This window comes from Solea solea, chromosome 6, assembly GCF_958295425.1.
Source record: "Solea solea chromosome 6, fSolSol10.1, whole genome shotgun sequence".
NCBI classification, from domain to species: domain Eukaryota; kingdom Metazoa; phylum Chordata; class Actinopteri; order Pleuronectiformes; family Soleidae; genus Solea; species Solea solea.
Window position 1 is genome coordinate 26537833 of NC_081139.1, and position 26316 is coordinate 26564148.

At 44.0% G+C, this 26316-nt stretch overlaps 1 protein-coding gene and 33 non-coding genes across 35 annotated transcripts in view; 1 reads left to right on the forward strand and 33 right to left on the reverse strand.

Moving 5' to 3' along the window:
• The window catches only part of fgd5a (FYVE, RhoGEF and PH domain containing 5a), a 96150-nt gene extending 74392 nt beyond the window's left edge, over positions 1 to 21758 (forward strand). Inside the window, exons 19-21 of one of the 2 annotated variants that reach the window (XM_058632244.1) lie at positions 18491 to 18619; positions 18868 to 19022; positions 20432 to 21758. In XM_058632244.1, the coding sequence (XP_058488227.1) occupies positions 18491 to 18619; positions 18868 to 19022; positions 20432 to 20468 (321 nt within the window). In that variant the 3' untranslated portion in view covers positions 20469 to 21758. The remainder of the gene's footprint in view (positions 1 to 18490; positions 18620 to 18867; positions 19023 to 20431) is intronic. The other variant, XM_058632246.1, reaches the window with a different exon arrangement.
• Positions 162 to 233, reverse strand: trnae-cuc (transfer RNA glutamic acid (anticodon CUC)). Its single transcript has one exon. It is a non-coding gene; the product is annotated as a tRNA-Glu (tRNA).
• Positions 698 to 769, reverse strand: trnae-cuc (transfer RNA glutamic acid (anticodon CUC)). Its single transcript has one exon. It is a non-coding gene; the product is annotated as a tRNA-Glu (tRNA).
• On the reverse strand, positions 1233 to 1304 carry trnae-cuc (transfer RNA glutamic acid (anticodon CUC)). Its single transcript has one exon. It is a non-coding gene; the product is annotated as a tRNA-Glu (tRNA).
• Positions 1768 to 1839, reverse strand: trnae-cuc (transfer RNA glutamic acid (anticodon CUC)). Its single transcript has one exon. It is a non-coding gene; the product is annotated as a tRNA-Glu (tRNA).
• On the reverse strand, positions 2303 to 2374 carry trnae-cuc (transfer RNA glutamic acid (anticodon CUC)). Its single transcript has one exon. It is a non-coding gene; the product is annotated as a tRNA-Glu (tRNA).
• trnae-cuc (transfer RNA glutamic acid (anticodon CUC)) lies at positions 2839 to 2910 on the reverse strand. The gene has a single exon. It is a non-coding gene; the product is annotated as a tRNA-Glu (tRNA).
• Positions 3361 to 3432, reverse strand: trnae-cuc (transfer RNA glutamic acid (anticodon CUC)). The gene has a single exon. It is a non-coding gene; the product is annotated as a tRNA-Glu (tRNA).
• Positions 3897 to 3968, reverse strand: trnae-cuc (transfer RNA glutamic acid (anticodon CUC)). Its single transcript has one exon. It is a non-coding gene; the product is annotated as a tRNA-Glu (tRNA).
• On the reverse strand, positions 4419 to 4490 carry trnae-cuc (transfer RNA glutamic acid (anticodon CUC)). The gene has a single exon. It is a non-coding gene; the product is annotated as a tRNA-Glu (tRNA).
• On the reverse strand, positions 4954 to 5025 carry trnae-cuc (transfer RNA glutamic acid (anticodon CUC)). Its single transcript has one exon. It is a non-coding gene; the product is annotated as a tRNA-Glu (tRNA).
• Positions 5490 to 5561, reverse strand: trnae-cuc (transfer RNA glutamic acid (anticodon CUC)). The gene has a single exon. It is a non-coding gene; the product is annotated as a tRNA-Glu (tRNA).
• trnae-cuc (transfer RNA glutamic acid (anticodon CUC)) lies at positions 6012 to 6083 on the reverse strand. The gene has a single exon. It is a non-coding gene; the product is annotated as a tRNA-Glu (tRNA).
• trnae-cuc (transfer RNA glutamic acid (anticodon CUC)) lies at positions 6547 to 6618 on the reverse strand. Its single transcript has one exon. It is a non-coding gene; the product is annotated as a tRNA-Glu (tRNA).
• Positions 7083 to 7154, reverse strand: trnae-cuc (transfer RNA glutamic acid (anticodon CUC)). The gene has a single exon. It is a non-coding gene; the product is annotated as a tRNA-Glu (tRNA).
• trnae-cuc (transfer RNA glutamic acid (anticodon CUC)) lies at positions 7605 to 7676 on the reverse strand. The gene has a single exon. It is a non-coding gene; the product is annotated as a tRNA-Glu (tRNA).
• On the reverse strand, positions 8141 to 8212 carry trnae-cuc (transfer RNA glutamic acid (anticodon CUC)). Its single transcript has one exon. It is a non-coding gene; the product is annotated as a tRNA-Glu (tRNA).
• On the reverse strand, positions 8663 to 8734 carry trnae-cuc (transfer RNA glutamic acid (anticodon CUC)). The gene has a single exon. It is a non-coding gene; the product is annotated as a tRNA-Glu (tRNA).
• Positions 9198 to 9269, reverse strand: trnae-cuc (transfer RNA glutamic acid (anticodon CUC)). The gene has a single exon. It is a non-coding gene; the product is annotated as a tRNA-Glu (tRNA).
• trnae-cuc (transfer RNA glutamic acid (anticodon CUC)) lies at positions 9734 to 9805 on the reverse strand. Its single transcript has one exon. It is a non-coding gene; the product is annotated as a tRNA-Glu (tRNA).
• Positions 10256 to 10327, reverse strand: trnae-cuc (transfer RNA glutamic acid (anticodon CUC)). Its single transcript has one exon. It is a non-coding gene; the product is annotated as a tRNA-Glu (tRNA).
• Positions 10792 to 10863, reverse strand: trnae-cuc (transfer RNA glutamic acid (anticodon CUC)). The gene has a single exon. It is a non-coding gene; the product is annotated as a tRNA-Glu (tRNA).
• trnae-cuc (transfer RNA glutamic acid (anticodon CUC)) lies at positions 11314 to 11385 on the reverse strand. The gene has a single exon. It is a non-coding gene; the product is annotated as a tRNA-Glu (tRNA).
• trnae-cuc (transfer RNA glutamic acid (anticodon CUC)) lies at positions 11850 to 11921 on the reverse strand. The gene has a single exon. It is a non-coding gene; the product is annotated as a tRNA-Glu (tRNA).
• On the reverse strand, positions 12385 to 12456 carry trnae-cuc (transfer RNA glutamic acid (anticodon CUC)). The gene has a single exon. It is a non-coding gene; the product is annotated as a tRNA-Glu (tRNA).
• On the reverse strand, positions 12920 to 12991 carry trnae-cuc (transfer RNA glutamic acid (anticodon CUC)). Its single transcript has one exon. It is a non-coding gene; the product is annotated as a tRNA-Glu (tRNA).
• On the reverse strand, positions 13455 to 13526 carry trnae-cuc (transfer RNA glutamic acid (anticodon CUC)). The gene has a single exon. It is a non-coding gene; the product is annotated as a tRNA-Glu (tRNA).
• On the reverse strand, positions 13991 to 14062 carry trnae-cuc (transfer RNA glutamic acid (anticodon CUC)). Its single transcript has one exon. It is a non-coding gene; the product is annotated as a tRNA-Glu (tRNA).
• On the reverse strand, positions 14526 to 14597 carry trnae-cuc (transfer RNA glutamic acid (anticodon CUC)). Its single transcript has one exon. It is a non-coding gene; the product is annotated as a tRNA-Glu (tRNA).
• On the reverse strand, positions 15061 to 15132 carry trnae-cuc (transfer RNA glutamic acid (anticodon CUC)). Its single transcript has one exon. It is a non-coding gene; the product is annotated as a tRNA-Glu (tRNA).
• On the reverse strand, positions 15596 to 15667 carry trnae-cuc (transfer RNA glutamic acid (anticodon CUC)). The gene has a single exon. It is a non-coding gene; the product is annotated as a tRNA-Glu (tRNA).
• Positions 16131 to 16202, reverse strand: trnae-cuc (transfer RNA glutamic acid (anticodon CUC)). Its single transcript has one exon. It is a non-coding gene; the product is annotated as a tRNA-Glu (tRNA).
• Positions 16666 to 16737, reverse strand: trnae-cuc (transfer RNA glutamic acid (anticodon CUC)). Its single transcript has one exon. It is a non-coding gene; the product is annotated as a tRNA-Glu (tRNA).
• trnae-cuc (transfer RNA glutamic acid (anticodon CUC)) lies at positions 17201 to 17272 on the reverse strand. Its single transcript has one exon. It is a non-coding gene; the product is annotated as a tRNA-Glu (tRNA).
• Positions 21759 to 26316: the final 4558 nt, after the last annotated feature.

Sequence of the window (26316 nt, forward strand, 5' to 3'; positions counted from 1 at the left end):
AGCAGATTACATAACAACTCTCTAGTCCGGTATCACCTCTGAGGTTAAATACCTAGTTATACCTACTTCTTCCTTGCTTGTTAGTCAGAACTGAAGAAGCCTCTTGGATTGAGAGAGGTGACACACTATAAACTCCAGTTTCCACATGTGCAAACAAGTAGTTCCCTGACCGGGAATGGAACCCGGGCCGCGGCGGTGAGAGCGCCGAATCCTAACCACTAGACCACCAGGGAGCTGCGTAAGGGGTTGGACTGGAATGTCAGACATCCGTGTCAACTGCTCACAGAAAGACATTGAGTTTATGAATCACTTACTCTCTTGCACCAAAGTCCATAGAGAAAATAGGTGTTTTTAGCTCACATAAAAACGGGAGATGCCGCTCTACTTCTGCCCGACTTGTTAAATTTGTGTCACTTGGGTATATCTGAAAACAAAATGTGAACCACTGAGGTCATAAAATAACACATTTGAATGTAGTGAAGGAGGCACTAGTGGCTCAACATCCCCTGTTTTCCCTGACTTTGGTGCAGGGAGTGAGCAGATTACATAACAACTCTCTAGTCCGGTATCACCTCTGAGGTTAAATACCTAGTTATACCTACTTCTTCCTTGCTTGTTAGTCAGAACTGAAGAAGCCTCTTGGATTGAGAGAGGTGACACACTATAAACTCCAGTTTCCACATGTGCAAACAAGTAGTTCCCTGACCGGGAATCGAACCCGGGCCGCGGCGGTGAGAGCGCCGAATCCTAACCACTAGACCACCAGGGAGCTGCGTAAGGGGTTGGACTGGAATGTCAGACATCCGTGTCAACTGCTCACAGAAAGACATTGAGTTTATGAATCACTTACTCTCTTGCACCAAAGTCCATAGAGAAAATCAGTGTTTTTAGCTCACATAAAAACGGGAGATGCCGCTCTACTTCTGCCCGACTTGTTAAATTTGTGTCACTTGGGTATATCTGAAAACAAAATGTGAACCACTGAGGTCATAAAATAACACATTTGAATGTAGTGAAGGAGGCACTAGTGGCTCAACATCCCCTGTTTTCCCTGACTTTGGTGCAGGGAGTGAGCAGATTACATAACAACTCTCTAGTCCGGTATCACCTCTGAGGTTAAATACCTAGTTATACCTAGTTCTTCATACTTGTTAGTCAGAACTGAAGAAGCCTCTTGGATTGAGAGAGGTGACACACTATAAACTCCAGTTTCCACATGTGCAAACAAGTAGTTCCCTGACCGGGAATGGAACCCGGGCCGCGGCGGTGAGAGCGACGAATCCTAACCACTAGACCACCAGGGAGCTGCGTAAGGGGTTGGACTGGAATGTCAGACATCCGTGTCAACTGCTCACAGAAAGACATTGAGTTTATGAATCACTTACTCTCTTGCACCAAAGTCCATAGAGAAAATCAGTGTTTTTAGCTCACATAAAAACGGGAGATGCCGCTCTACTTCTGCCCGACTTGTTAAATTTGTGTCACTTGGGTATATCTGAAAACAAAATGTGAACCACTGAGGTCATAAAATAACACATTTGAATGTAGTGAAGGAGGCACTAGTGGCTCAACATCCCCTGTTTTCCCTGACTTTGGTGCAGGGAGTGAGCAGATTACATAACAACTCTCTAGTCCGGTATCACCTCTGAGGTTAAATACCTAATTATACCTAGTTCTTCATACTTGTTAGTCAGAACTGAAGAAGCCTCTTGGATTGAGAGAGGTGACACACTATAAACTCCAGTTTCCACATGTGCAAACAAGTAGTTCCCTGACCGGGAATCGAACCCGGGCCGCAGCGGTGAGAGCGCCGAATGCTAACCACTAGACCACCAGGGAGCTGCGTAAGGGGTTGGACTGGAATGTCAGACATCCGTGTCAACTGCTCACAGAAAGACATTGAGTTTATGAATCACTTACTCTCTTGCACCAAAGTCCATAGAGAAAATCAGTGTTTTTAGCTCACATAAAAACGGGAGATGCCGCTCTACTTCTGCCCGACTTGTTAAATTTGTGTCACTTGGGTATATCTGAAAACAAAATGTGAACCACTGAGGTCATAAAATAACACATTTGAATGTAGTGAAGGAGGCACTAGTGGCTCAACATCCCCTGTTTTCCCTGACTTTGGTGCAGGGAGTGAGCAGATTACATAACAACTCTCTAGTCCGGTATCACCTCTGAGGTTAAATACCTAATTATACCTAGTTCTTCATACTTGTTAGTCAGAACTGAAGAAGCCTCTTGGATTGAGAGAGGTGACACACTATAAACTCCAGTTTCCACATGTGCAAACAAGTAGTTCCCTGACCGGGAATGGAACCCGGGCCGCGGCGGTGAGAGCGCCGAATCCTAACCACTAGACCACCAGGGAGCTGCGTAAGGGGTTGGACTGGAATGTCAGACATCCGTGTCAACTGCTCACAGAAAGACATTGAGTTTATGAATCACTTACTCTCTTGCACCAAAGTCCATAGAGAAAATAGGTGTTTTTAGCTCACATAAAAACGGGAGATGCCGCTCTACTTCTGCCCGACTTGTTAAATTTGTGTCACTTGGGTATATCTGAAAACAAAATGTGAACCACTGAGGTCATAAAATAACACATTTGAATGTAGTGAAGGAGGCACTAGTGGCTCAACATCCCCTGTTTTCCCTGACTTTGGTGCAGGGAGTGAGCAGATTACATAACAACTCTCTAGTCCGGTATCACCTCTGAGGTTAAATACCTAGTTATACCTACTTCTTCCTTGCTTGTTAGTCAGAACTGAAGAAGCCTCTTGGATTGAGAGAGGTGACACACTATAAACTCCAGTTTCCACATGTGCAAACAAGTAGTTCCCTGACCGGGAATCGAACCCGGGCCGCGGCGGTGAGAGCGCCGAATCCTAACCACTAGACCACCAGGGAGCTGCGTAAGGGGTTGGACTGGAATGTCAGACATCCGTGTCAACTGCTCACAGAAAGACATTGAGTTTATGAATCACTTACTCTCTTGCACCAAAGTCCATAGAGAAAATCAGTGTTTTTAGCTCACATAAAAACGGGAGATGCCGCTCTACTTCTGCCCGACTTGTTAAATTTGTGTCACTTGGGTATATCTGAAAACAAAATGTGAACCACTGAGGTCATAAAATAACACATTTGAATGTAGTGAAGGAGGCACTAGTGGCTCAACATCCCCTGTTTTCCCTGACTTTGGTGCAGGGAGTGAGCAGATTACATAACAACTCTCTAGTCCGGTATCACCTCTGAGGTTAAATACCTAGTTATACCTAGTTCTTCAGAACTGAAGAAGCCTCTTGGATTGAGAGAGGTGACACACTATAAACTCCAGTTTCCACATGTGCAATCAAGTAGTTCCCTGACCGGGAATCGAACCCGGGCCGCGGCGGTGAGAGCGCCGAATCCTAACCACTAGACCACCAGGGAGCTGCGTAAGGGGTTGGACTGGAATGTCAGACATCCGTGTCAACTGCTCACAGAAAGACATTGAGTTTATGAATCACTTACTCTCTTGCACCAAAGTCCATAGAGAAAATAGGTGTTTTTAGCTCACATAAAAACGGGAGATGCCGCTCTACTTCTGCCCGACTTGTTAAATTTGTGTCACTTGGGTATATCTGAAAACAAAATGTGAACCACTGAGGTCATAAAATAACACATTTGAATGTAGTGAAGGAGGCACTAGTGGCTCAACATCCCCTGTTTTCCCTGACTTTGGTGCAGGGAGTGAGCAGATTACATAACAACTCTCTAGTCCGGTATCACCTCTGAGGTTAAATACCTAGTTATACCTACTTCTTCCTTGCTTGTTAGTCAGAACTGAAGAAGCCTCTTGGATTGAGAGAGGTGACACACTATAAACTCCAGTTTCCACATGTGCAAACAAGTAGTTCCCTGACCGGGAATCGAACCCGGGCCGCGGCGGTGAGAGCGCCGAATCCTAACCACTAGACCACCAGGGAGCTGCGTAAGGGGTTGGACTGGAATGTCAGACATCCGTGTCAACTGCTCACAGAAAGACATTGAGTTTATGAATCACTTACTCTCTTGCACCAAAGTCCATAGAGAAAATCAGTGTTTTTAGCTCACATAAAAACGGGAGATGCCGCTCTACTTCTGCCCGACTTGTTAAATTTGTGTCACTTGGGTATATCTGAAAACAAAATGTGAACCACTGAGGTCATAAAATAACACATTTGAATGTAGTGAAGGAGGCACTAGTGGCTCAACATCCCCTGTTTTCCCTGACTTTGGTGCAGGGAGTGAGCAGATTACATAACAACTCTCTAGTCCGGTATCACCTCTGAGGTTAAATACCTAGTTATACCTAGTTCTTCAGAACTGAAGAAGCCTCTTGGATTGAGAGAGGTGACACACTATAAACTCCAGTTTCCACATGTGCAAACAAGTAGTTCCCTGACCGGGAATCGAACCCGGGCCGCAGCGGTGAGAGCGCCGAATGCTAACCACTAGACCACCAGGGAGCTGCGTAAGGGGTTGGACTGGAATGTCAGACATCCGTGTCAACTGCTCACAGAAAGACATTGAGTTTATGAATCACTTACTCTCTTGCACCAAAGTCCATAGAGAAAATCAGTGTTTTTAGCTCACATAAAAACGGGAGATGCCGCTCTACTTCTGCCCGACTTGTTAAATTTGTGTCACTTGGGTATATCTGAAAACAAAATGTGAACCACTGAGGTCATAAAATAACACATTTGAATGTAGTGAAGGAGGCACTAGTGGCTCAACATCCCCTGTTTTCCCTGACTTTGGTGCAGGGAGTGAGCAGATTACATAACAACTCTCTAGTCCGGTATCACCTCTGAGGTTAAATACCTAATTATACCTAGTTCTTCATACTTGTTAGTCAGAACTGAAGAAGCCTCTTGGATTGAGAGAGGTGACACACTATAAACTCCAGTTTCCACATGTGCAAACAAGTAGTTCCCTGACCGGGAATGGAACCCGGGCCGCGGCGGTGAGAGCGCCGAATCCTAACCACTAGACCACCAGGGAGCTGCGTAAGGGGTTGGACTGGAATGTCAGACATCCGTGTCAACTGCTCACAGAAAGACATTGAGTTTATGAATCACTTACTCTCTTGCACCAAAGTCCATAGAGAAAATAGGTGTTTTTAGCTCACATAAAAACGGGAGATGCCGCTCTACTTCTGCCCGACTTGTTAAATTTGTGTCACTTGGGTATATCTGAAAACAAAATGTGAACCACTGAGGTCATAAAATAACACATTTGAATGTAGTGAAGGAGGCACTAGTGGCTCAACATCCCCTGTTTTCCCTGACTTTGGTGCAGGGAGTGAGCAGATTACATAACAACTCTCTAGTCCGGTATCACCTCTGAGGTTAAATACCTAGTTATACCTACTTCTTCCTTGCTTGTTAGTCAGAACTGAAGAAGCCTCTTGGATTGAGAGAGGTGACACACTATAAACTCCAGTTTCCACATGTGCAAACAAGTAGTTCCCTGACCGGGAATCGAACCCGGGCCGCGGCGGTGAGAGCGCCGAATCCTAACCACTAGACCACCAGGGAGCTGCGTAAGGGGTTGGACTGGAATGTCAGACATCCGTGTCAACTGCTCACAGAAAGACATTGAGTTTATGAATCACTTACTCTCTTGCACCAAAGTCCATAGAGAAAATCAGTGTTTTTAGCTCACATAAAAACGGGAGATGCCGCTCTACTTCTGCCCGACTTGTTAAATTTGTGTCACTTGGGTATATCTGAAAACAAAATGTGAACCACTGAGGTCATAAAATAACACATTTGAATGTAGTGAAGGAGGCACTAGTGGCTCAACATCCCCTGTTTTCCCTGACTTTGGTGCAGGGAGTGAGCAGATTACATAACAACTCTCTAGTCCGGTATCACCTCTGAGGTTAAATACCTAGTTATACCTAGTTCTTCAGAACTGAAGAAGCCTCTTGGATTGAGAGAGGTGACACACTATAAACTCCAGTTTCCACATGTGCAATCAAGTAGTTCCCTGACCGGGAATCGAACCCGGGCCGCGGCGGTGAGAGCGCCGAATCCTAACCACTAGACCACCAGGGAGCTGCGTAAGGGGTTGGACTGGAATGTCAGACATCCGTGTCAACTGCTCACAGAAAGACATTGAGTTTATGAATCACTTACTCTCTTGCACCAAAGTCCATAGAGAAAATCAGTGTTTTTAGCTCACATAAAAACGGGAGATGCCGCTCTACTTCTGCCCGACTTGTTAAATTTGTGTCACTTGGGTATATCTGAAAACAAAATGTGAACCACTGAGGTCATAAAATAACACATTTGAATGTAGTGAAGGAGGCACTAGTGGCTCAACATCCCCTGTTTTCCCTGACTTTGGTGCAGGGAGTGAGCAGATTACATAACAACTCTCTAGTCCGGTATCACCTCTGAGGTTAAATACCTAATTATACCTAGTTCTTCATACTTGTTAGTCAGAACTGAAGAAGCCTCTTGGATTGAGAGAGGTGACACACTATAAACTCCAGTTTCCACATGTGCAAACAAGTAGTTCCCTGACCGGGAATGGAACCCGGGCCGCGGCGGTGAGAGCGCCGAATCCTAACCACTAGACCACCAGGGAGCTGCGTAAGGGGTTGGACTGGAATGTCAGACATCCGTGTCAACTGCTCACAGAAAGACATTGAGTTTATGAATCACTTACTCTCTTGCACCAAAGTCCATAGAGAAAATAGGTGTTTTTAGCTCACATAAAAACGGGAGATGCCGCTCTACTTCTGCCCGACTTGTTAAATTTGTGTCACTTGGGTATATCTGAAAACAAAATGTGAACCACTGAGGTCATAAAATAACACATTTGAATGTAGTGAAGGAGGCACTAGTGGCTCAACATCCCCTGTTTTCCCTGACTTTGGTGCAGGGAGTGAGCAGATTACATAACAACTCTCTAGTCCGGTATCACCTCTGAGGTTAAATACCTAGTTATACCTACTTCTTCCTTGCTTGTTAGTCAGAACTGAAGAAGCCTCTTGGATTGAGAGAGGTGACACACTATAAACTCCAGTTTCCACATGTGCAAACAAGTAGTTCCCTGACCGGGAATCGAACCCGGGCCGCGGCGGTGAGAGCGCCGAATCCTAACCACTAGACCACCAGGGAGCTGCGTAAGGGGTTGGACTGGAATGTCAGACATCCGTGTCAACTGCTCACAGAAAGACATTGAGTTTATGAATCACTTACTCTCTTGCACCAAAGTCCATAGAGAAAATCAGTGTTTTTAGCTCACATAAAAACGGGAGATGCCGCTCTACTTCTGCCCGACTTGTTAAATTTGTGTCACTTGGGTATATCTGAAAACAAAATGTGAACCACTGAGGTCATAAAATAACACATTTGAATGTAGTGAAGGAGGCACTAGTGGCTCAACATCCCCTGTTTTCCCTGACTTTGGTGCAGGGAGTGAGCAGATTACATAACAACTCTCTAGTCCGGTATCACCTCTGAGGTTAAATACCTAGTTATACCTAGTTCTTCAGAACTGAAGAAGCCTCTTGGATTGAGAGAGGTGACACACTATAAACTCCAGTTTCCACATGTGCAATCAAGTAGTTCCCTGACCGGGAATCGAACCCGGGCCGCGGCGGTGAGAGCGCCGAATCCTAACCACTAGACCACCAGGGAGCTGCGTAAGGGGTTGGACTGGAATGTCAGACATCCGTGTCAACTGCTCACAGAAAGACATTGAGTTTATGAATCACTTACTCTCTTGCACCAAAGTCCATAGAGAAAATAGGTGTTTTTAGCTCACATAAAAACGGGAGATGCCGCTCTACTTCTGCCCGACTTGTTAAATTTGTGTCACTTGGGTATATCTGAAAACAAAATGTGAACCACTGAGGTCATAAAATAACACATTTGAATGTAGTGAAGGAGGCACTAGTGGCTCAACATCCCCTGTTTTCCCTGACTTTGGTGCAGGGAGTGAGCAGATTACATAACAACTCTCTAGTCCGGTATCACCTCTGAGGTTAAATACCTAGTTATACCTACTTCTTCCTTGCTTGTTAGTCAGAACTGAAGAAGCCTCTTGGATTGAGAGAGGTGACACACTATAAACTCCAGTTTCCACATGTGCAAACAAGTAGTTCCCTGACCGGGAATCGAACCCGGGCCGCGGCGGTGAGAGCGCCGAATCCTAACCACTAGACCACCAGGGAGCTGCGTAAGGGGTTGGACTGGAATGTCAGACATCCGTGTCAACTGCTCACAGAAAGACATTGAGTTTATGAATCACTTACTCTCTTGCACCAAAGTCCATAGAGAAAATCAGTGTTTTTAGCTCACATAAAAACGGGAGATGCCGCTCTACTTCTGCCCGACTTGTTAAATTTGTGTCACTTGGGTATATCTGAAAACAAAATGTGAACCACTGAGGTCATAAAATAACACATTTGAATGTAGTGAAGGAGGCACTAGTGGCTCAACATCCCCTGTTTTCCCTGACTTTGGTGCAGGGAGTGAGCAGATTACATAACAACTCTCTAGTCCGGTATCACCTCTGAGGTTAAATACCTAGTTATACCTAGTTCTTCAGAACTGAAGAAGCCTCTTGGATTGAGAGAGGTGACACACTATAAACTCCAGTTTCCACATGTGCAAACAAGTAGTTCCCTGACCGGGAATCGAACCCGGGCCGCAGCGGTGAGAGCGCCGAATGCTAACCACTAGACCACCAGGGAGCTGCGTAAGGGGTTGGACTGGAATGTCAGACATCCGTGTCAACTGCTCACAGAAAGACATTGAGTTTATGAATCACTTACTCTCTTGCACCAAAGTCCATAGAGAAAATCAGTGTTTTTAGCTCACATAAAAACGGGAGATGCCGCTCTACTTCTGCCCGACTTGTTAAATTTGTGTCACTTGGGTATATCTGAAAACAAAATGTGAACCACTGAGGTCATAAAATAACACATTTGAATGTAGTGAAGGAGGCACTAGTGGCTCAACATCCCCTGTTTTCCCTGACTTTGGTGCAGGGAGTGAGCAGATTACATAACAACTCTCTAGTCCGGTATCACCTCTGAGGTTAAATACCTAATTATACCTAGTTCTTCATACTTGTTAGTCAGAACTGAAGAAGCCTCTTGGATTGAGAGAGGTGACACACTATAAACTCCAGTTTCCACATGTGCAAACAAGTAGTTCCCTGACCGGGAATGGAACCCGGGCCGCGGCGGTGAGAGCGCCGAATCCTAACCACTAGACCACCAGGGAGCTGCGTAAGGGGTTGGACTGGAATGTCAGACATCCGTGTCAACTGCTCACAGAAAGACATTGAGTTTATGAATCACTTACTCTCTTGCACCAAAGTCCATAGAGAAAATAGGTGTTTTTAGCTCACATAAAAACGGGAGATGCCGCTCTACTTCTGCCCGACTTGTTAAATTTGTGTCACTTGGGTATATCTGAAAACAAAATGTGAACCACTGAGGTCATAAAATAACACATTTGAATGTAGTGAAGGAGGCACTAGTGGCTCAACATCCCCTGTTTTCCCTGACTTTGGTGCAGGGAGTGAGCAGATTACATAACAACTCTCTAGTCCGGTATCACCTCTGAGGTTAAATACCTAGTTATACCTACTTCTTCCTTGCTTGTTAGTCAGAACTGAAGAAGCCTCTTGGATTGAGAGAGGTGACACACTATAAACTCCAGTTTCCACATGTGCAAACAAGTAGTTCCCTGACCGGGAATCGAACCCGGGCCGCGGCGGTGAGAGCGCCGAATCCTAACCACTAGACCACCAGGGAGCTGCGTAAGGGGTTGGACTGGAATGTCAGACATCCGTGTCAACTGCTCACAGAAAGACATTGAGTTTATGAATCACTTACTCTCTTGCACCAAAGTCCATAGAGAAAATCAGTGTTTTTAGCTCACATAAAAACGGGAGATGCCGCTCTACTTCTGCCCGACTTGTTAAATTTGTGTCACTTGGGTATATCTGAAAACAAAATGTGAACCACTGAGGTCATAAAATAACACATTTGAATGTAGTGAAGGAGGCACTAGTGGCTCAACATCCCCTGTTTTCCCTGACTTTGGTGCAGGGAGTGAGCAGATTACATAACAACTCTCTAGTCCGGTATCACCTCTGAGGTTAAATACCTAGTTATACCTAGTTCTTCAGAACTGAAGAAGCCTCTTGGATTGAGAGAGGTGACACACTATAAACTCCAGTTTCCACATGTGCAATCAAGTAGTTCCCTGACCGGGAATCGAACCCGGGCCGCGGCGGTGAGAGCGCCGAATCCTAACCACTAGACCACCAGGGAGCTGCGTAAGGGGTTGGACTGGAATGTCAGACATCCGTGTCAACTGCTCACAGAAAGACATTGAGTTTATGAATCACTTACTCTCTTGCACCAAAGTCCATAGAGAAAATAGGTGTTTTTAGCTCACATAAAAACGGGAGATGCCGCTCTACTTCTGCCCGACTTGTTAAATTTGTGTCACTTGGGTATATCTGAAAACAAAATGTGAACCACTGAGGTCATAAAATAACACATTTGAATGTAGTGAAGGAGGCACTAGTGGCTCAACATCCCCTGTTTTCCCTGACTTTGGTGCAGGGAGTGAGCAGATTACATAACAACTCTCTAGTCCGGTATCACCTCTGAGGTTAAATACCTAGTTATACCTACTTCTTCCTTGCTTGTTAGTCAGAACTGAAGAAGCCTCTTGGATTGAGAGAGGTGACACACTATAAACTCCAGTTTCCACATGTGCAAACAAGTAGTTCCCTGACCGGGAATCGAACCCGGGCCGCGGCGGTGAGAGCGCCGAATCCTAACCACTAGACCACCAGGGAGCTGCGTAAGGGGTTGGACTGGAATGTCAGACATCCGTGTCAACTGCTCACAGAAAGACATTGAGTTTATGAATCACTTACTCTCTTGCACCAAAGTCCATAGAGAAAATCAGTGTTTTTAGCTCACATAAAAACGGGAGATGCCGCTCTACTTCTGCCCGACTTGTTAAATTTGTGTCACTTGGGTATATCTGAAAACAAAATGTGAACCACTGAGGTCATAAAATAACACATTTGAATGTAGTGAAGGAGGCACTAGTGGCTCAACATCCCCTGTTTTCCCTGACTTTGGTGCAGGGAGTGAGCAGATTACATAACAACTCTCTAGTCCGGTATCACCTCTGAGGTTAAATACCTAGTTATACCTAGTTCTTCAGAACTGAAGAAGCCTCTTGGATTGAGAGAGGTGACACACTATAAACTCCAGTTTCCACATGTGCAATCAAGTAGTTCCCTGACCGGGAATCGAACCCGGGCCGCGGCGGTGAGAGCGCCGAATCCTAACCACTAGACCACCAGGGAGCTGCGTAAGGGGTTGGACTGGAATGTCAGACATCCGTGTCAACTGCTCACAGAAAGACATTGAGTTTATGAATCACTTACTCTCTTGCACCAAAGTCCATAGAGAAAATAGGTGTTTTTAGCTCACATAAAAACGGGAGATGCCGCTCTACTTCTGCCCGACTTGTTAAATTTGTGTCACTTGGGTATATCTGAAAACAAAATGTGAACCACTGAGGTCATAAAATAACACATTTGAATGTAGTGAAGGAGGCACTAGTGGCTCAACATCCCCTGTTTTCCCTGACTTTGGTGCAGGGAGTGAGCAGATTACATAACAACTCTCTAGTCCGGTATCACCTCTGAGGTTAAATACCTAGTTATACCTACTTCTTCCTTGCTTGTTAGTCAGAACTGAAGAAGCCTCTTGGATTGAGAGAGGTGACACACTATAAACTCCAGTTTCCACATGTGCAAACAAGTAGTTCCCTGACCGGGAATCGAACCCGGGCCGCGGCGGTGAGAGCGCCGAATCCTAACCACTAGACCACCAGGGAGCTGCGTAAGGGGTTGGACTGGAATGTCAGACATCCGTGTCAACTGCTCACAGAAAGACATTGAGTTTATGAATCACTTACTCTCTTGCACCAAAGTCCATAGAGAAAATCAGTGTTTTTAGCTCACATAAAAACGGGAGATGCCGCTCTACTTCTGCCCGACTTGTTAAATTTGTGTCACTTGGGTATATCTGAAAACAAAATGTGAACCACTGAGGTCATAAAATAACACATTTGAATGTAGTGAAGGAGGCACTAGTGGCTCAACATCCCCTGTTTTCCCTGACTTTGGTGCAGGGAGTGAGCAGATTACATAACAACTCTCTAGTCCGGTATCACCTCTGAGGTTAAATACCTAGTTATACCTAGTTCTTCATACTTGTTAGTCAGAACTGAAGAAGCCTCTTGGATTGAGAGAGGTGACACACTATAAACTCCAGTTTCCACATGTGCAAACAAGTAGTTCCCTGACCGGGAATGGAACCCGGGCCGCGGCGGTGAGAGCGCCGAATCCTAACCACTAGACCACCAGGGAGCTGCGTAAGGGGTTGGACTGGAATGTCAGACATCCGTGTCAACTGCTCACAGAAAGACATTGAGTTTATGAATCACTTACTCTCTTGCACCAAAGTCCATAGAGAAAATCAGTGTTTTTAGCTCACATAAAAACGGGAGATGCCGCTCTACTTCTGCCCGACTTGTTAAATTTGTGTCACTTGGGTATATCTGAAAACAAAATGTGAACCACTGAGGTCATAAAATAACACATTTGAATGTAGTGAAGGAGGCACTAGTGGCTCAACATCCCCTGTTTTCCCTGACTTTGGTGCAGGGAGTGAGCAGATTACATAACAACTCTCTAGTCCGGTATCACCTCTGAGGTTAAATACCTAATTATACCTAGTTCTTCATACTTGTTAGTCAGAACTGAAGAAGCCTCTTGGATTGAGAGAGGTGACACACTATAAACTCCAGTTTCCACATGTGCAAACAAGTAGTTCCCTGACCGGGAATCGAACCCGGGCCGCGGCGGTGAGAGCGCCGAATCCTAACCACTAGACCACCAGGGAGCTGCGTAAGGGGTTGGACTGGAATGTCAGACATCCGTGTCAACTGCTCACAGAAAGACATTGAGTTTATGAATCACTTACTCTCTTGCACCAAAGTCCATAGAGAAAATCAGTGTTTTTAGCTCACATAAAAACGGGAGATGCCGCTCTACTTCTGCCCGACTTGTTAAATTTGTGTCACTTGGGTATATCTGAAAACAAAATGTGAACCACTGAGGTCATAAAATAACACATTTGAATGTAGTGAAGGAGGCACTAGTGGCTCAACATCCCCTGTTTTCCCTGACTTTGGTGCAGGGAGTGAGCAGATTACATAACAACTCTCTAGTCCGGTATCACCTCTGAGGTTAAATACCTAGTTATACCTAGTTCTTCATACTTGTTAGTCAGAACTGAAGAAGCCTCTTGGATTGAGAGAGGTGACACACTATAAACTCCAGTTTCCACATGTGCAAACAAGTAGTTCCCTGACCGGGAATGGAACCCGGGCCGCGGCGGTGAGAGCGCCGAATCCTAACCACTAGACCACCAGGGAGCTGCGTAAGGGGTTGGACTGGAATGTCAGACATCCGTGTCAACTGCTCACAGAAAGACATTGAGTTTATGAATCACTTACTCTCTTGCACCAAAGTCCATAGAGAAAATCAGTGTTTTTAGCTCACATAAAAACGGGAGATGCCGCTCTACTTCTGCCCGACTTGTTAAATTTGTGTCACTTGGGTATATCTGAAAACAAAATGTGAACCACTGAGGTCATAAAATAACACATTTGAATGTAGTGAAGGAGGCACTAGTGGCTCAACATCCCCTGTTTTCCCTGACTTTGGTGCAGGGAGTGAGCAGATTACATAACAACTCTCTAGTCCGGTATCACCTCTGAGGTTAAATACCTAGTTATACCTACTTCTTCCTTGCTTGTTAGTCAGAACTGAAGAAGCCTCTTGGATTGAGAGAGGTGACACACTATAAACTCCAGTTTCCACATGTGCAAACAAGTAGTTCCCTGACCGGGAATCGAACCCGGGCCGCGGCGGTGAGAGCGCCGAATCCTAACCACTAGACCACCAGGGAGCTGCGTAAGGGGTTGGACTGGAATGTCAGACATCCGTGTCAACTGCTCACAGAAAGACATTGAGTTTATGAATCACTTACTCTCTTGCACCAAAGTCCATAGAGAAAATCAGTGTTTTTAGCTCACATAAAAACGGGAGATGCCGCTCTACTTCTGCCCGACTTGTTAAATTTGTGTCACTTGGGTATATCTGAAAACAAAATGTGAACCACTGAGGTCATAAAATAACACATTTGAATGTAGTGAAGGAGGCACTAGTGGCTCAACATCCCCTGTTTTCCCTGACTTTGGTGCAGGGAGTGAGCAGATTACATAACAACTCTCTAGTCCGGTATCACCTCTGAGGTTAAATACCTAGTTATACCTAGTTCTTCATACTTGTTAGTCAGAACTGAAGAAGCCTCTTGGATTGAGAGAGGTGACACACTATAAACTCCAGTTTCCACATGTGCAAACAAGTAGTTCCCTGACCGGGAATGGAACCCGGGCCGCGGCGGTGAGAGCGCCGAATCCTAACCACTAGACCACCAGGGAGCTGCGTAAGGGGTTGGACTGGAATGTCAGACATCCGTGTCAACTGCTCACAGAAAGACATTGAGTTTATGAATCACTTACTCTCTTGCACCAAAGTCCATAGAGAAAATCAGTGTTTTTAGCTCACATAAAAACGGGAGATGCCGCTCTACTTCTGCCCGACTTGTTAAATTTGTGTCACTTGGGTATATCTGAAAACAAAATGTGAACCACTGAGGTCATAAAATAACACATTTGAATGTAGTGAAGGAGGCACTAGTGGCTCAACATCCCCTGTTTTCCCTGACTTTGGTGCAGGGAGTGAGCAGATTACATAACAACTCTCTAGTCCGGTATCACCTCTGAGGTTAAATACCTAGTTATACCTAGTTCTTCATACTTGTTAGTCAGAACTGAAGAAGCCTCTTGGATTGAGAGAGGTGACACACTATAAACTCCAGTTTCCACATGTGCAAACAAGTAGTTCCCTGACCGGGAATGGAACCCGGGCCGCGGCGGTGAGAGCGCCGAATCCTAACCACTAGACCACCAGGGAGCTGCGTAAGGGGTTGGACTGGAATGTCAGACATCCGTGTCAACTGCTCACAGAAAGACATTGAGTTTATGAATCACTTACTCTCTTGCACCAAAGTCCATAGAGAAAATCAGTGTTTTTAGCTCACATAAAAACGGGAGATGCCGCTCTACTTCTGCCCGACTTGTTAAATTTGTGTCACTTGGGTATATCTGAAAACAAAATGTGAACCACTGAGGTCATAAAATAACACATTTGAATGTAGTGAAGGAGGCACTAGTGGCTCAACATCCCCTGTTTTCCCTGACTTTGGTGCAGGGAGTGAGCAGATTACATAACAACTCTCTAGTCCGGTATCACCTCTGAGGTTAAATACCTAATTATACCTAGTTCTTCATACTTGTTAGTCAGAACTGAAGAAGCCTCTTGGATTGAGAGAGGTGACACACTATAAACTCCAGTTTCCACATGTGCAAACAAGTAGTTCCCTGACCGGGAATCGAACCCGGGCCGCGGCGGTGAGAGCGCCGAATCCTAACCACTAGACCACCAGGGAGCTGCGTAAGGGGTTGGACTGGAATGTCAGACATCCGTGTCAACTGCTCACAGAAAGACATTGAGTTTATGAATCACTTACTCTCTTGCACCAAAGTCCATAGAGAAAATCAGTGTTTTTAGCTCACATAAAAACGGGAGATGCCGCTCTACTTCTGCCCGACTTGTTAAATTTGTGTCACTTGGGTATATCTGAAAACAAAATGTGAACCACTGAGGTCATAAAATAACACATTTGAATGTAGTGAAGGAGGCACTAGTGGCTCAACATCCCCTGTTTTCCCTGACTTTGGTGCAGGGAGTGAGCAGATTACATAACAACTCTCTAGTCCGGTATCACCTCTGAGGTTAAATACCTAGTTATACCTAGTTCTTCATACTTGTTAGTCAGAACTGAAGAAGCCTCTTGGATTGAGAGAGGTGACACACTATAAACTCCAGTTTCCACATGTGCAAACAAGTAGTTCCCTGACCGGGAATGGAACCCGGGCCGCGGCGGTGAGAGCGACGAATCCTAACCACTAGACCACCAGGGAGCTGCGTAAGGGGTTGGACTGGAATGTCAGACATCCGTGTCAACTGCTCACAGAAAGACATTGAGTTTATGAATCACTTACTCTCTTGCACCAAAGTCCATAGAGAAAATCAGTGTTTTTAGCTCACATAAAAACGGGAGATGCCGCTCTACTTCTGCCCGACTTGTTAAATTTGTGTCACTTGGGTATATCTGAAAACAAAATGTGAACCACTGAGGTCATAAAATAACACATTTGAATGTAGTGAAGGAGGCACTAGTGGCTCAACATCCCCTGTTTTCCCTGACTTTGGTGCAGGGAGTGAGCAGATTACATAACAACTCTCTAGTCCGGTATCACCTCTGAGGTTAAATACCTAGTTATACCTAGTTCTTCATACTTGTTAGTCAGAACTGAAGAAGCCTCTTGGATTGAGAGAGGTGACACACTATAAACTCCAGTTTCCACATGTGCAAACAAGTAGTTCCCTGACCGGGAATGGAACCCGGGCCGCGGCGGTGAGAGCGCCGAATCCTAACCACTAGACCACCAGGGAGCTGCGTAAGGGGTTGGACTGGAATGTCAGACATCCGTGTCAACTGCTCACAGAAAGACATTGAGTTTATGAATCACTTACTCTCTTGCACCAAAGTCCATAGAGAAAATCAGTGTTTTTAGCTCACATAAAAACGGGAGATGCCGCTCTACTTCTGCCCGACTTGTTAAATTTGTGTCACTTGGGTATATCTGAAAACAAAATGTGAACCACTGAGGTCATAAAATAACACATTTGAATGTAGTGAAGGAGGCACTAGTGGCTCAACATCCCCTGTTTTCCCTGACTTTGGTGCAGGGAGTGAGCAGATTACATAACAACTCTCTAGTCCGGTATCACCTCTGAGGTTAAATACCTAGTTATACCTAGTTCTTCATACTTGTTAGTCAGAACTGAAGAAGCCTCTTGGATTGAGAGAGGTGACACACTATAAACTCCAGTTTCCACATGTGCAAACAAGTAGTTCCCTGACCGGGAATGGAACCCGGGCCGCGGCGGTGAGAGCGCCGAATCCTAACCACTAGACCACCAGGGAGCTGCGTAAGGGGTTGGACTGGAATGTCAGACATCCGTGTCAACTGCTCACAGAAAGACATTGAGTTTATGAATCACTTACTCTCTTGCACCAAAGTCCATAGAGAAAATCAGTGTTTTTAGCTCACATAAAAACGGGAGATGCCGCTCTACTTCTGCCCGACTTGTTAAATTTGTGTCACTTGGGTATATCTGAAAACAAAATGTGAACCACTGAGGTCATAAAATAACACATTTGAATGTAGTGAAGGAGGCACTAGTGGCTCAACATCCCCTGTTTTCCCTGACTTTGGTGCAGGGAGTGAGCAGATTACATAACAACTCTCTAGTCCGGTATCACCTCTGAGGTTAAATACCTAGTTATACATACTTGTTAGTCAGAACTGAAAAAGCCTCTTGGATTGAGAGAGGTGACACACTATGAACTCTAGTTTCCACATGTGCAAACAAGTAGTTCCCTGACCGGGAATCGAACCCCGGCCGCGGCGGTGAGAGCTCCGAATCCTAACCACTAGACCACCAGGGAGCTGCGTAAGGGGTTGGACTGGAATGTCAGACATCCGTGTCAACTGCTCACAGAAAGACATTGAGTTTATGAATCACTTACTCTCTTGCACCAAAGTCCATAGAGAAAATCAGTGTTTTTAGCTCACATAAAAACGGGAGATGCCGCTCTACTTCTGCCCGACTTGTTAAATTTGTGTCACTTGGGTATATCTGAAAACAAAATCTGAACCACTGAGGTCATAAAGTAGCACATTTGAATGTAGTGAAGGAGGCAGCAGTGGCTCAACATTCCCTGACTTTGGTGCAGGGAGTGAGCAGATTACGTAACAACTCTCTTGTCCGGTATCACCTCTGAGGTTAAATACTTAGTTCTTCCTACTTGTCAGTCAGAACTGAAGAAGCCTCTTGGATCGAGAGAGGTGACGCGTCTTCACCTCACCTCGCACACTGATAATTCCTGGTTTTGTGTGTTACTGGAGTGAAGTAATGAGCTATTTTAACATCTAGTTTCCAAATGTGCAGACAAGTAGTTCCTTGACCGGGAATCGAACCCGGGCCGCGGTGGTAAGTGAGAGCTCCAAATCCTAACCACTAGACCACGAGGGACTGGTTGAAAGAGTGTCAAGAGGACATTTTGTTGGTAGTTGCCAGTAGGGCTCTCTGTCTCTGTCACATGTGTCTAACTCTGGATGTTGTGTGTGCATTCCCTCAGGTGTCGCTCGGCGTGGAGGGCTCCACCATGAGTGGCAGCCTGCAGCGCCGCAAGAAGAGCAAGCGGAAGTGGAAGCGGTTGTGGTTCCTCCTCAAAGACAAGGTGCTCTACACCTTCACAGCCCGTGAGGTGAGGGGGCACAGAGTCTCCCACACCAGCCCCAAAACACTCACACAATTCTCTCTTCCTCTTCCTTCTTCTTCAACCACATTAAATCCAGCGCTGGCTCTGTTCTCCTGGATAGATCGTGTTCATGTGACTAATGAAGGGGAATCTCTGTGCTCTCTCCTTTTCTTTTTGACACTCTGCTCTCTCTGTGCGTTAAGCAATGCTCGTGTTTAAACTTGTTTGTGTCGTCTTCTCTCCGGTTTCCTCAGGACAAAGTGGCTTCGGAGAGTCTGCCTCTGCAGGGCTTCACCGTCAAGCTGACAGAGAGACCGGAGGGAGAGGAGAGTAGCAACGTGTTCCACCTGTACCACAAGAAGACCCTCTATTACACCTTCAGGGCCGACGACGAACACACTGCACGCAGGTTAGCAATGACTTTTGTTGGAGCTTGTTTCAGTATCTTAATGGTCTCATATGGTTTGTTAAATGGGTAAAAACATGTTCCCTGACTGGGAATTGAACTGTGAGAGCGCTGAATCCTAACCACTAGACCACCAGGGAGTGGTGCAAGGCAAAGCACTGGAATGTGACGGATCCATGACACCAACAGGGTTCACTGTCTGCTTTATACCCTTCGATGAAAACATGTTTCTCCTTGTTTCCCCATTAGGATCCGTGTCTAAAGATAGGTGCTGCACCAGGGGCGTACACAGGACAGCAGGGTTCCTCAGCTTGTGTTTTTAACCTGAACTAATCGTTTTAAGGGGCCGTCCACACGGAACGCTGCTTATTAAGTTGCTCGTATCATTTTATTTTGTTTATATTTGTATTTATCCGCCACACCTTAAAGGCCACTTTGTGAAACATTGTCTGACATTAAACCGATCCGTGGGGATTGCTGGTATAAACGATGCAAACAAACTTCCTTGACTGGGAATCGAACCCTGGTCCCAGCTGTGAGAGCACTGAATACTAACCATTAGACCACCAGGGAGTGGTGTGCGAGTTAGTTAGCTGGTTTTGGGAAAAAGTACATACCATATCAAACCTCAGTGGAAACACGGCAGTTTGATTCAGTCAGGTTTAGTTCTAACGTTCAGTGTCGTCACACTGGTACAACGTCACGCGACGTATCTCGCTGACATGGCCATCAGGCACAGCCCAAACTCCACCCACTATAAGGTGCTGTTCTCAGTGGAAACTCAAGCCTGATTCTGGGTTTTAACATATCAAACTAAACCATACCATGAGGGAAACAGGGAACATGTTCAATCACATTAATGATTTCTTACTTTTCAAAGTGTAAATGGCAAAGACATTAAGGTCGCGATTATCAACATTATCATTGCTTGTTGATGGGCAAACTAATGTTCCCTGACTGGGAATCGAACTCAGGGCGCAAGAGCTCCAAATCCTAACCACTAGACCATCAGCCACGTCTGCGGCAGTGAGAGCGCAGAATCCTTACCACTAGACCACCAGGGAGCTGCGTAAGTGGTTGGACTGGAATGTCAGACATCCGTGTCAACTGCTCACAGAAAGACATTGAGTTTATGAATCACTTACTCTCTTCTTGCGAACGTGGTTCGCAGCAATGTCAGGCCTCCGTGACAGCTGCTCACAAATTCCATGCTGTCAGTGAGGTCAAGATTTCTGTGTCCTTTGTAGGATGACAGCTGTTGTTTTTTTCATCGGTTTATTCACATACATTCAAAACACTTGAGTGTGTCATGGAAAATCAATCATTAAAGCACTAAATGTAACTCTCCTGAGCAAAGGCAGTTGTACTGTCGTGGTCCTTTAAGACTAATGTTCCTTGTGTTTGTGTTTCAGGTGGGTGAACGCCATAGAGGAGGCCACTGTTTTATAGCACCTGCTCTCTGAGGTAAAACAAGCCCTGCTGTCCACACACACTGCTCGGACTCCAGTGTGGAGCACAACATAGCTACCTGCTGCAGCATGGACTCACGTCGTGTCCGGTCTCAATATTACAAGGCAGCTGAGAGTCAACCTTGCAGAGTCTGCCACTGCTCCATCTTTGCTTTTTTCAACTGGAACATCCACTGGATTATGAAGATTCTGTTTTTGGTTGTGCAAGATGACACATCACACACACACACACACACACTCTTTCAGCTGAACTTTGTTCATCAAAGAGAAGAGAAAATCACCCAGAAAGCCTACAAACCTCCACCAAGGGCGGCTCAGTTTACCCCCGATCTTGCAAGGTTTTAAAAAGTGTTTTTGAAAACATCCCCTCCTTTGGCCCAAAGTAACAAACTTTGTTCCATAGTAGTTTTTACTGTTACCATTGTAGAGAGATATTTGGTTTTCTGAACTACTGATACGGATATGGAAGTGAATCATATGAGTTGTTTGTATAGAAATGGTTCAAACACAATGAGAGGTCATTTTACACAGTTCCGCTCCGTTCAGCCGCTCGTCTACATGACATGTACATTGACGTATTTAAAACTTTTCGCAAAGTGCCATCCAGCTGAATATGCCGTGCAATTCGCAAACAAAAGAAAAACCTGACTGACGAACGATGAATGTGCCTGAAATGAAATTCTCTCCTCATTTGTCTTCATGTTATCGCAGTACTGTACTACTGTCACGTCTTTGTAAAGAGGAGACCTCTTTTTATCTAGTCTTATATAAATATATATATATATATAGATATATATATATATATATAAACCTTCTGATTGAATGAAAAGTTCAGTTAGCAACTGACAACATGGGAATATAATAATATTGTGCCATTTTTAATGAATGCCTTCTCTCATGCTGTATGCACTGCAGGATGTAATTGACTGGATGGAAACTACAGGAAAACAAAAAAACAAACACTGTCAAACTACCTATAACCTTTTTATTGTTCATCACCTGAGCTGTCCTCGGCGTCGCGAAAAAAAAAGGACTCTGCTGCTTTTAATATCCAACCTGAGGATTGCAGCTGTTCTTCACCCACTGTCAAACCACATTCTTTCTATAAGCACACAAGTACTGTTCAGCTTTTTCTACCTGTTTCTTATGGGCCATACCTTCTTAGGGGATTGTATCACCATGGATTGTACCTCTTGCATATAGTGCATTGTAAATGTTTATGTATATAGATTACATATTAAAAAAAATAAATAAACTCCTTTTAAAATGCTTTCCCGTGGTGTCACGCAATCACAGTTTTACACAAGAAACCTTAAAACAACCACAGTGGACCAAAGTGCTGTGCAGAATAACACATAAAAGATAAAAACTACTACAACTAAAACGAGTTAAAAGACAAAAAGGTATAATAGCCACGTTCAAGAGATGTATAATTTAATTTTACACATTTTACTCAAAATATATGCACTACACATTTTAAATACTTGATAATTTTAGACAAATATAAGGAGTTGCTGTGTAGGTTTTTATGTGTGTGCATATGAACGTTACTCACACCTTGCTAATGTGATAAGTACAGACATGTTTGCTCTGTTTGTATTTATTTTTTGTCAGAGCAGAAAATGCAACTGCACAATTGCGATACCTGTTAAATTCAGGTGTTTTCACTCAGGCTTTGGGCTCTTCAGACCTCTCATCTCACAGGAGCTACCGCGGCTAATTTTAGCTGCAGTCTGTTCTTTAAGTGTGCTCGTGTGTCATTAACAAAGAGTTAATTCAGAGTCAAAGAAAGTTAAGTCAATCCTCATGTTAGCTTACGTCACAGGTGAGAGTTTGGCTAACTTTAGCTGTCGTCAATTCTTTGACAGAGCTTTTTGTGATACACGAATAAAAGGGTAAGTTCACGTTCAACCTCATGCTAGTTTACCTCACAGATAGTTTGGCTAACTTTAGCTGTAGTCATTTCACATCATAGACAGGGCTTTTCTGTTTTGGAAACAAAGAATGTGTCACTTTATGTAAATCCTCATGCTAGTTTACCTCAGATAGACGATAGGGTTAGGGTTAGATAGACGTTTGGCTAACTTTAGCTGTAGTCTGTTCTTAAACAGGTTTTTTTGTGTTTTCTAAGCAAAGCATGTGTCAGTTTATATCAATTCTGCTTGAATTGGACGACTGATAAATTATAACCCACCTCATAGGTGGGTTATAGTTTGGCTATATTTAGCTTGTTTAGAGGTTTGTTCATGTCCGTCCTCATGCTGCTTTACCTCACATTTAGATACTTTAGCTAACTTTAGCTGTAGTCTGTTCTTAAACTGGGCTTTTGTATATATATATACAAAATATATATATATATGTATATATATATATATATATATATATATATACATTCTGAATTATTTGTTATACTGATGAAGCCTGTTTGGGGTGTGTGTTTGGTTTATCCAGCAGGGGGCGACAGAACATCATGCCAAACACATTTCATTTCACTTCAAACTCAATCAAACATGCAAGAGCACTGAAAACCTCAGTGTCCAAGCAAATATTATTCAAATGCATCCAAAAACATGTATCAATTTTATTAGTGCACAGCATGTATTTTAGTTATTATAACCTTTTAACCTTCTAATTTAGACAAAATGAAAAAAAAATACAACATGTAATATTTTAATAATGCAGAATGGGCAAATATAAAAGAACATTGATGCATTAAACGTTAAGGAAAGGTCTGTTTTTTTTCTCTAAACATAAAATAATAGCTATTATTTTGTAACAATTTATTGTAGAATGTATCGTCGTCTCCAGAAGGAGCTGGAACTCATTGGTATTGTTAACACTGGCTTTGCCGAGTATATTTAATTTGGCCTGTAGAACACACACACCCGCCCCCCATCCCCCGCAATCCCCCCCCATCCCCCAGCTCGTTCACACACTATAATCAGCACACTTCTCTTTTCCCTGCTTTTCACTTCCCGCCCCCAGTTGGCCTGCAGGGCCGCACAAACCATCCAGAACAAGTTCATTAGTTGTTGTAAAGAGTTCCACACAGAGCCAAAAACAATCAAATCAGAAAGCGGCTCATGGGCCGCGACCAGGGCAACGGCGGCCCGGCATGAATATTTAAAGACCAAGAAACAGCACAAAACATTTTGGCCTGTGTCTTTTCTTTTTTTTCTTTTTTGCAATATTAATGAGTACGAGTGAAGCAGAGCAAGCTCAGTTTGTAAGAGCTCACTAAAGGGAGGGAAACGTGGGCTCTAATTTATCAGTCGTCCTTTTGATAATTCAAAAATGGCATTTCATTTGCTCATTAATCATTTCTAAGAGGCTTCTCCTGTGCAGATAATGGAGAAGGAAGCGGGGGAACAGAGAGCCGTACACAGAGACCAGGTCCAAAAGATCATTTCTAATGAGATGAGTAAAGACGGAGTGATTGTAAGTCAGTCTGAAAGTAGGCAGAGGAGATTGAACAGATTGGGGTCGCTCTAGATATACACGTGATCCCAGGAGTGACAGTGACCCAATACTTTTTTTGAATTAACAGAAGAGAGACGAGAGAGCATGAGGGAGAGATAGAAAAGCACCGCTGGTTCAATTCCTTTGACGATGTGAAAAGTTAAAAGACACCTCTCGTTCCACTTCCTCCTTGTGACGGGAGCTTGAACTCTGGGAACAGCAGAAGCCAAGGAACGAGAACGCAGATATTGATCGCGCGAACCTGTCGACGCGCTTGAATCAATGGCGTTTAGATTGGACCTGAAAGTGGTAAAAAGGACACGGGAAAGTTTCTCGTCTACGAGAGGCCAATAATCATCAAACATTCAGTACAGAGAGAGTCGGTGTATTAAAGCATAAAAATAAAAATAAACTAAAAAGGTTCTGAATCTAAGGGAGAGAATTCAAGGGGAACGAGTATGGTTAGGGTTAACGGAAATCGGTGATTCTCAAGGGATGGGTAGGGACCCACATATGGGTCCCAGGAGATTTTTTAAGGGGTCCCCGAACAAAAATACCTTTAGTTAGGATTAATCAGAATCACAAAGAGTTTTGTTTCCAAGTAAGTAATAAACATACTAGGACTTTGGTGCATTAGACAAAAACACAATATAAAAAGAAAACTTAAATATTAAACGTGTATATGTTTTAAAATCCATGCATAAAATAGAGTTGTAATTATTTAAACCAAAAACAATCTTGAAAATGAGTTGTTTACCAATTAAAAATCTATATTAGGTGTTACAGATGTGGCTGTGAATGAGTATGAGTAGATATGAGGGTCACAAACAGCAGTCATTCATAAATACAAAACTCAGTATTTAGTGCTGTACTGTGCTAAGTCTGTGTTCTTTTAGCCTTTATTGCAGTTTATGTGTATTTAACCATGAAACAATAGTCTTTTTAATTCTTTGTATTTTACTGATTTTCTTTGAAAACTTTGTTTTTTTTTATGTTTAAAAACACAAGAAAAGTATCAGAATGTATCCATTGCATACAAATTCATGAATAAATGGAAAGATATGGATTAAATTAGTATTTAAAAAAATGACAGAAAGGGGATAAAGACAAACACAAACACACACGTACAGTATGTATATATATATTCATGTATACACATCACTGCTTGTACATGCAAACATTCACCCAAACACATGAGAATCTTCACTTCTTCACTTCCTGCATTAAAGTGAGATCTGACTGAAGGACAAACTGACTGTTGGAATGTGACCGGGACGTCGGTCGGATACCCGGTGTAGGCAGATTGGCAAATTTTCCATGCTGTAATCTTAAAATCTTACATTTAAATTTTGCTCTTCACACACCTGAGAAAAAAAGACCCAGAGGTTTCAGATGTTTTGCAATCTGATCTCATGACTGGAGAACATGTGACAATAAAGGATAAATATTCCGGTATACGCCGAAGCCCTGTTGATATATTCAGACGTGCTTATGTTGTGCAACACGACAAACCTGGAGACAAACACTCGTAGACGTGCTTTAGCTGTTGTTGTTGCTGTTGTTGTTGTTGTTGTGTTATCACAACCTGAGAGGAAAATGACCTCAGCGGTGGTTCCACACCGGAAGGCAAGGCTGGCATTTCAGAGATAACCAGACCTCTGATGCAATCGCTTACCAACTTCATGTAACATGCACAGGCTCAGACAAGCTTAGCTCTGTCTGATTTACTTCACAGCGCTTTTCCATCATGCAGTTCGAACACGACTCGGCTTTTTTTTGTGACTTTTCCATTAGGGAGAGTTCCTGGTACCCTTTTTGGTACCTGCTCTGGCGAGGTCGTTTTCCATGACTGCGTAGTACCCCCTCAACGTGGGCGTGGTCGTCATAGCGCAGTCGCGCGTCACTGCCGCGGCGTCTGTATAAGCAGTCGTCTGTAAGCAGTTCTAACTGAAATAGAATCAGTTCAATTCAAAAAGAATCGTTCAGTACTTCCTGCACGACCGCAGCACAGACACAGAACTGAAATACCACTGAATGTTGGGTCTGTTAAATATTGACATTTTAGACATTGGCTTTGCTAAATGTAGGAGATTAACCCACAATTTCAGGATTTTTAAGTCTTTTTAACTTTGATCTACAGTAGTTTCGGAACGTTGTTCGTTGTTTGCCACAAATTCGTCCGACTGCTGCCCAGTGTGAGAGTGAATGCTTCTTCAAAATATGCGGAACAACTACGTGTAAACAGGACATAACGGAATATTTACACACACGTTTTCTGCTGGTCTGTTTGCACGGGATTAGTATTACCGGGGGTCATTTTTCCAGACCTTTTTTTACCCATGGTAAAAGTCACCGCAATCTCTACTGAC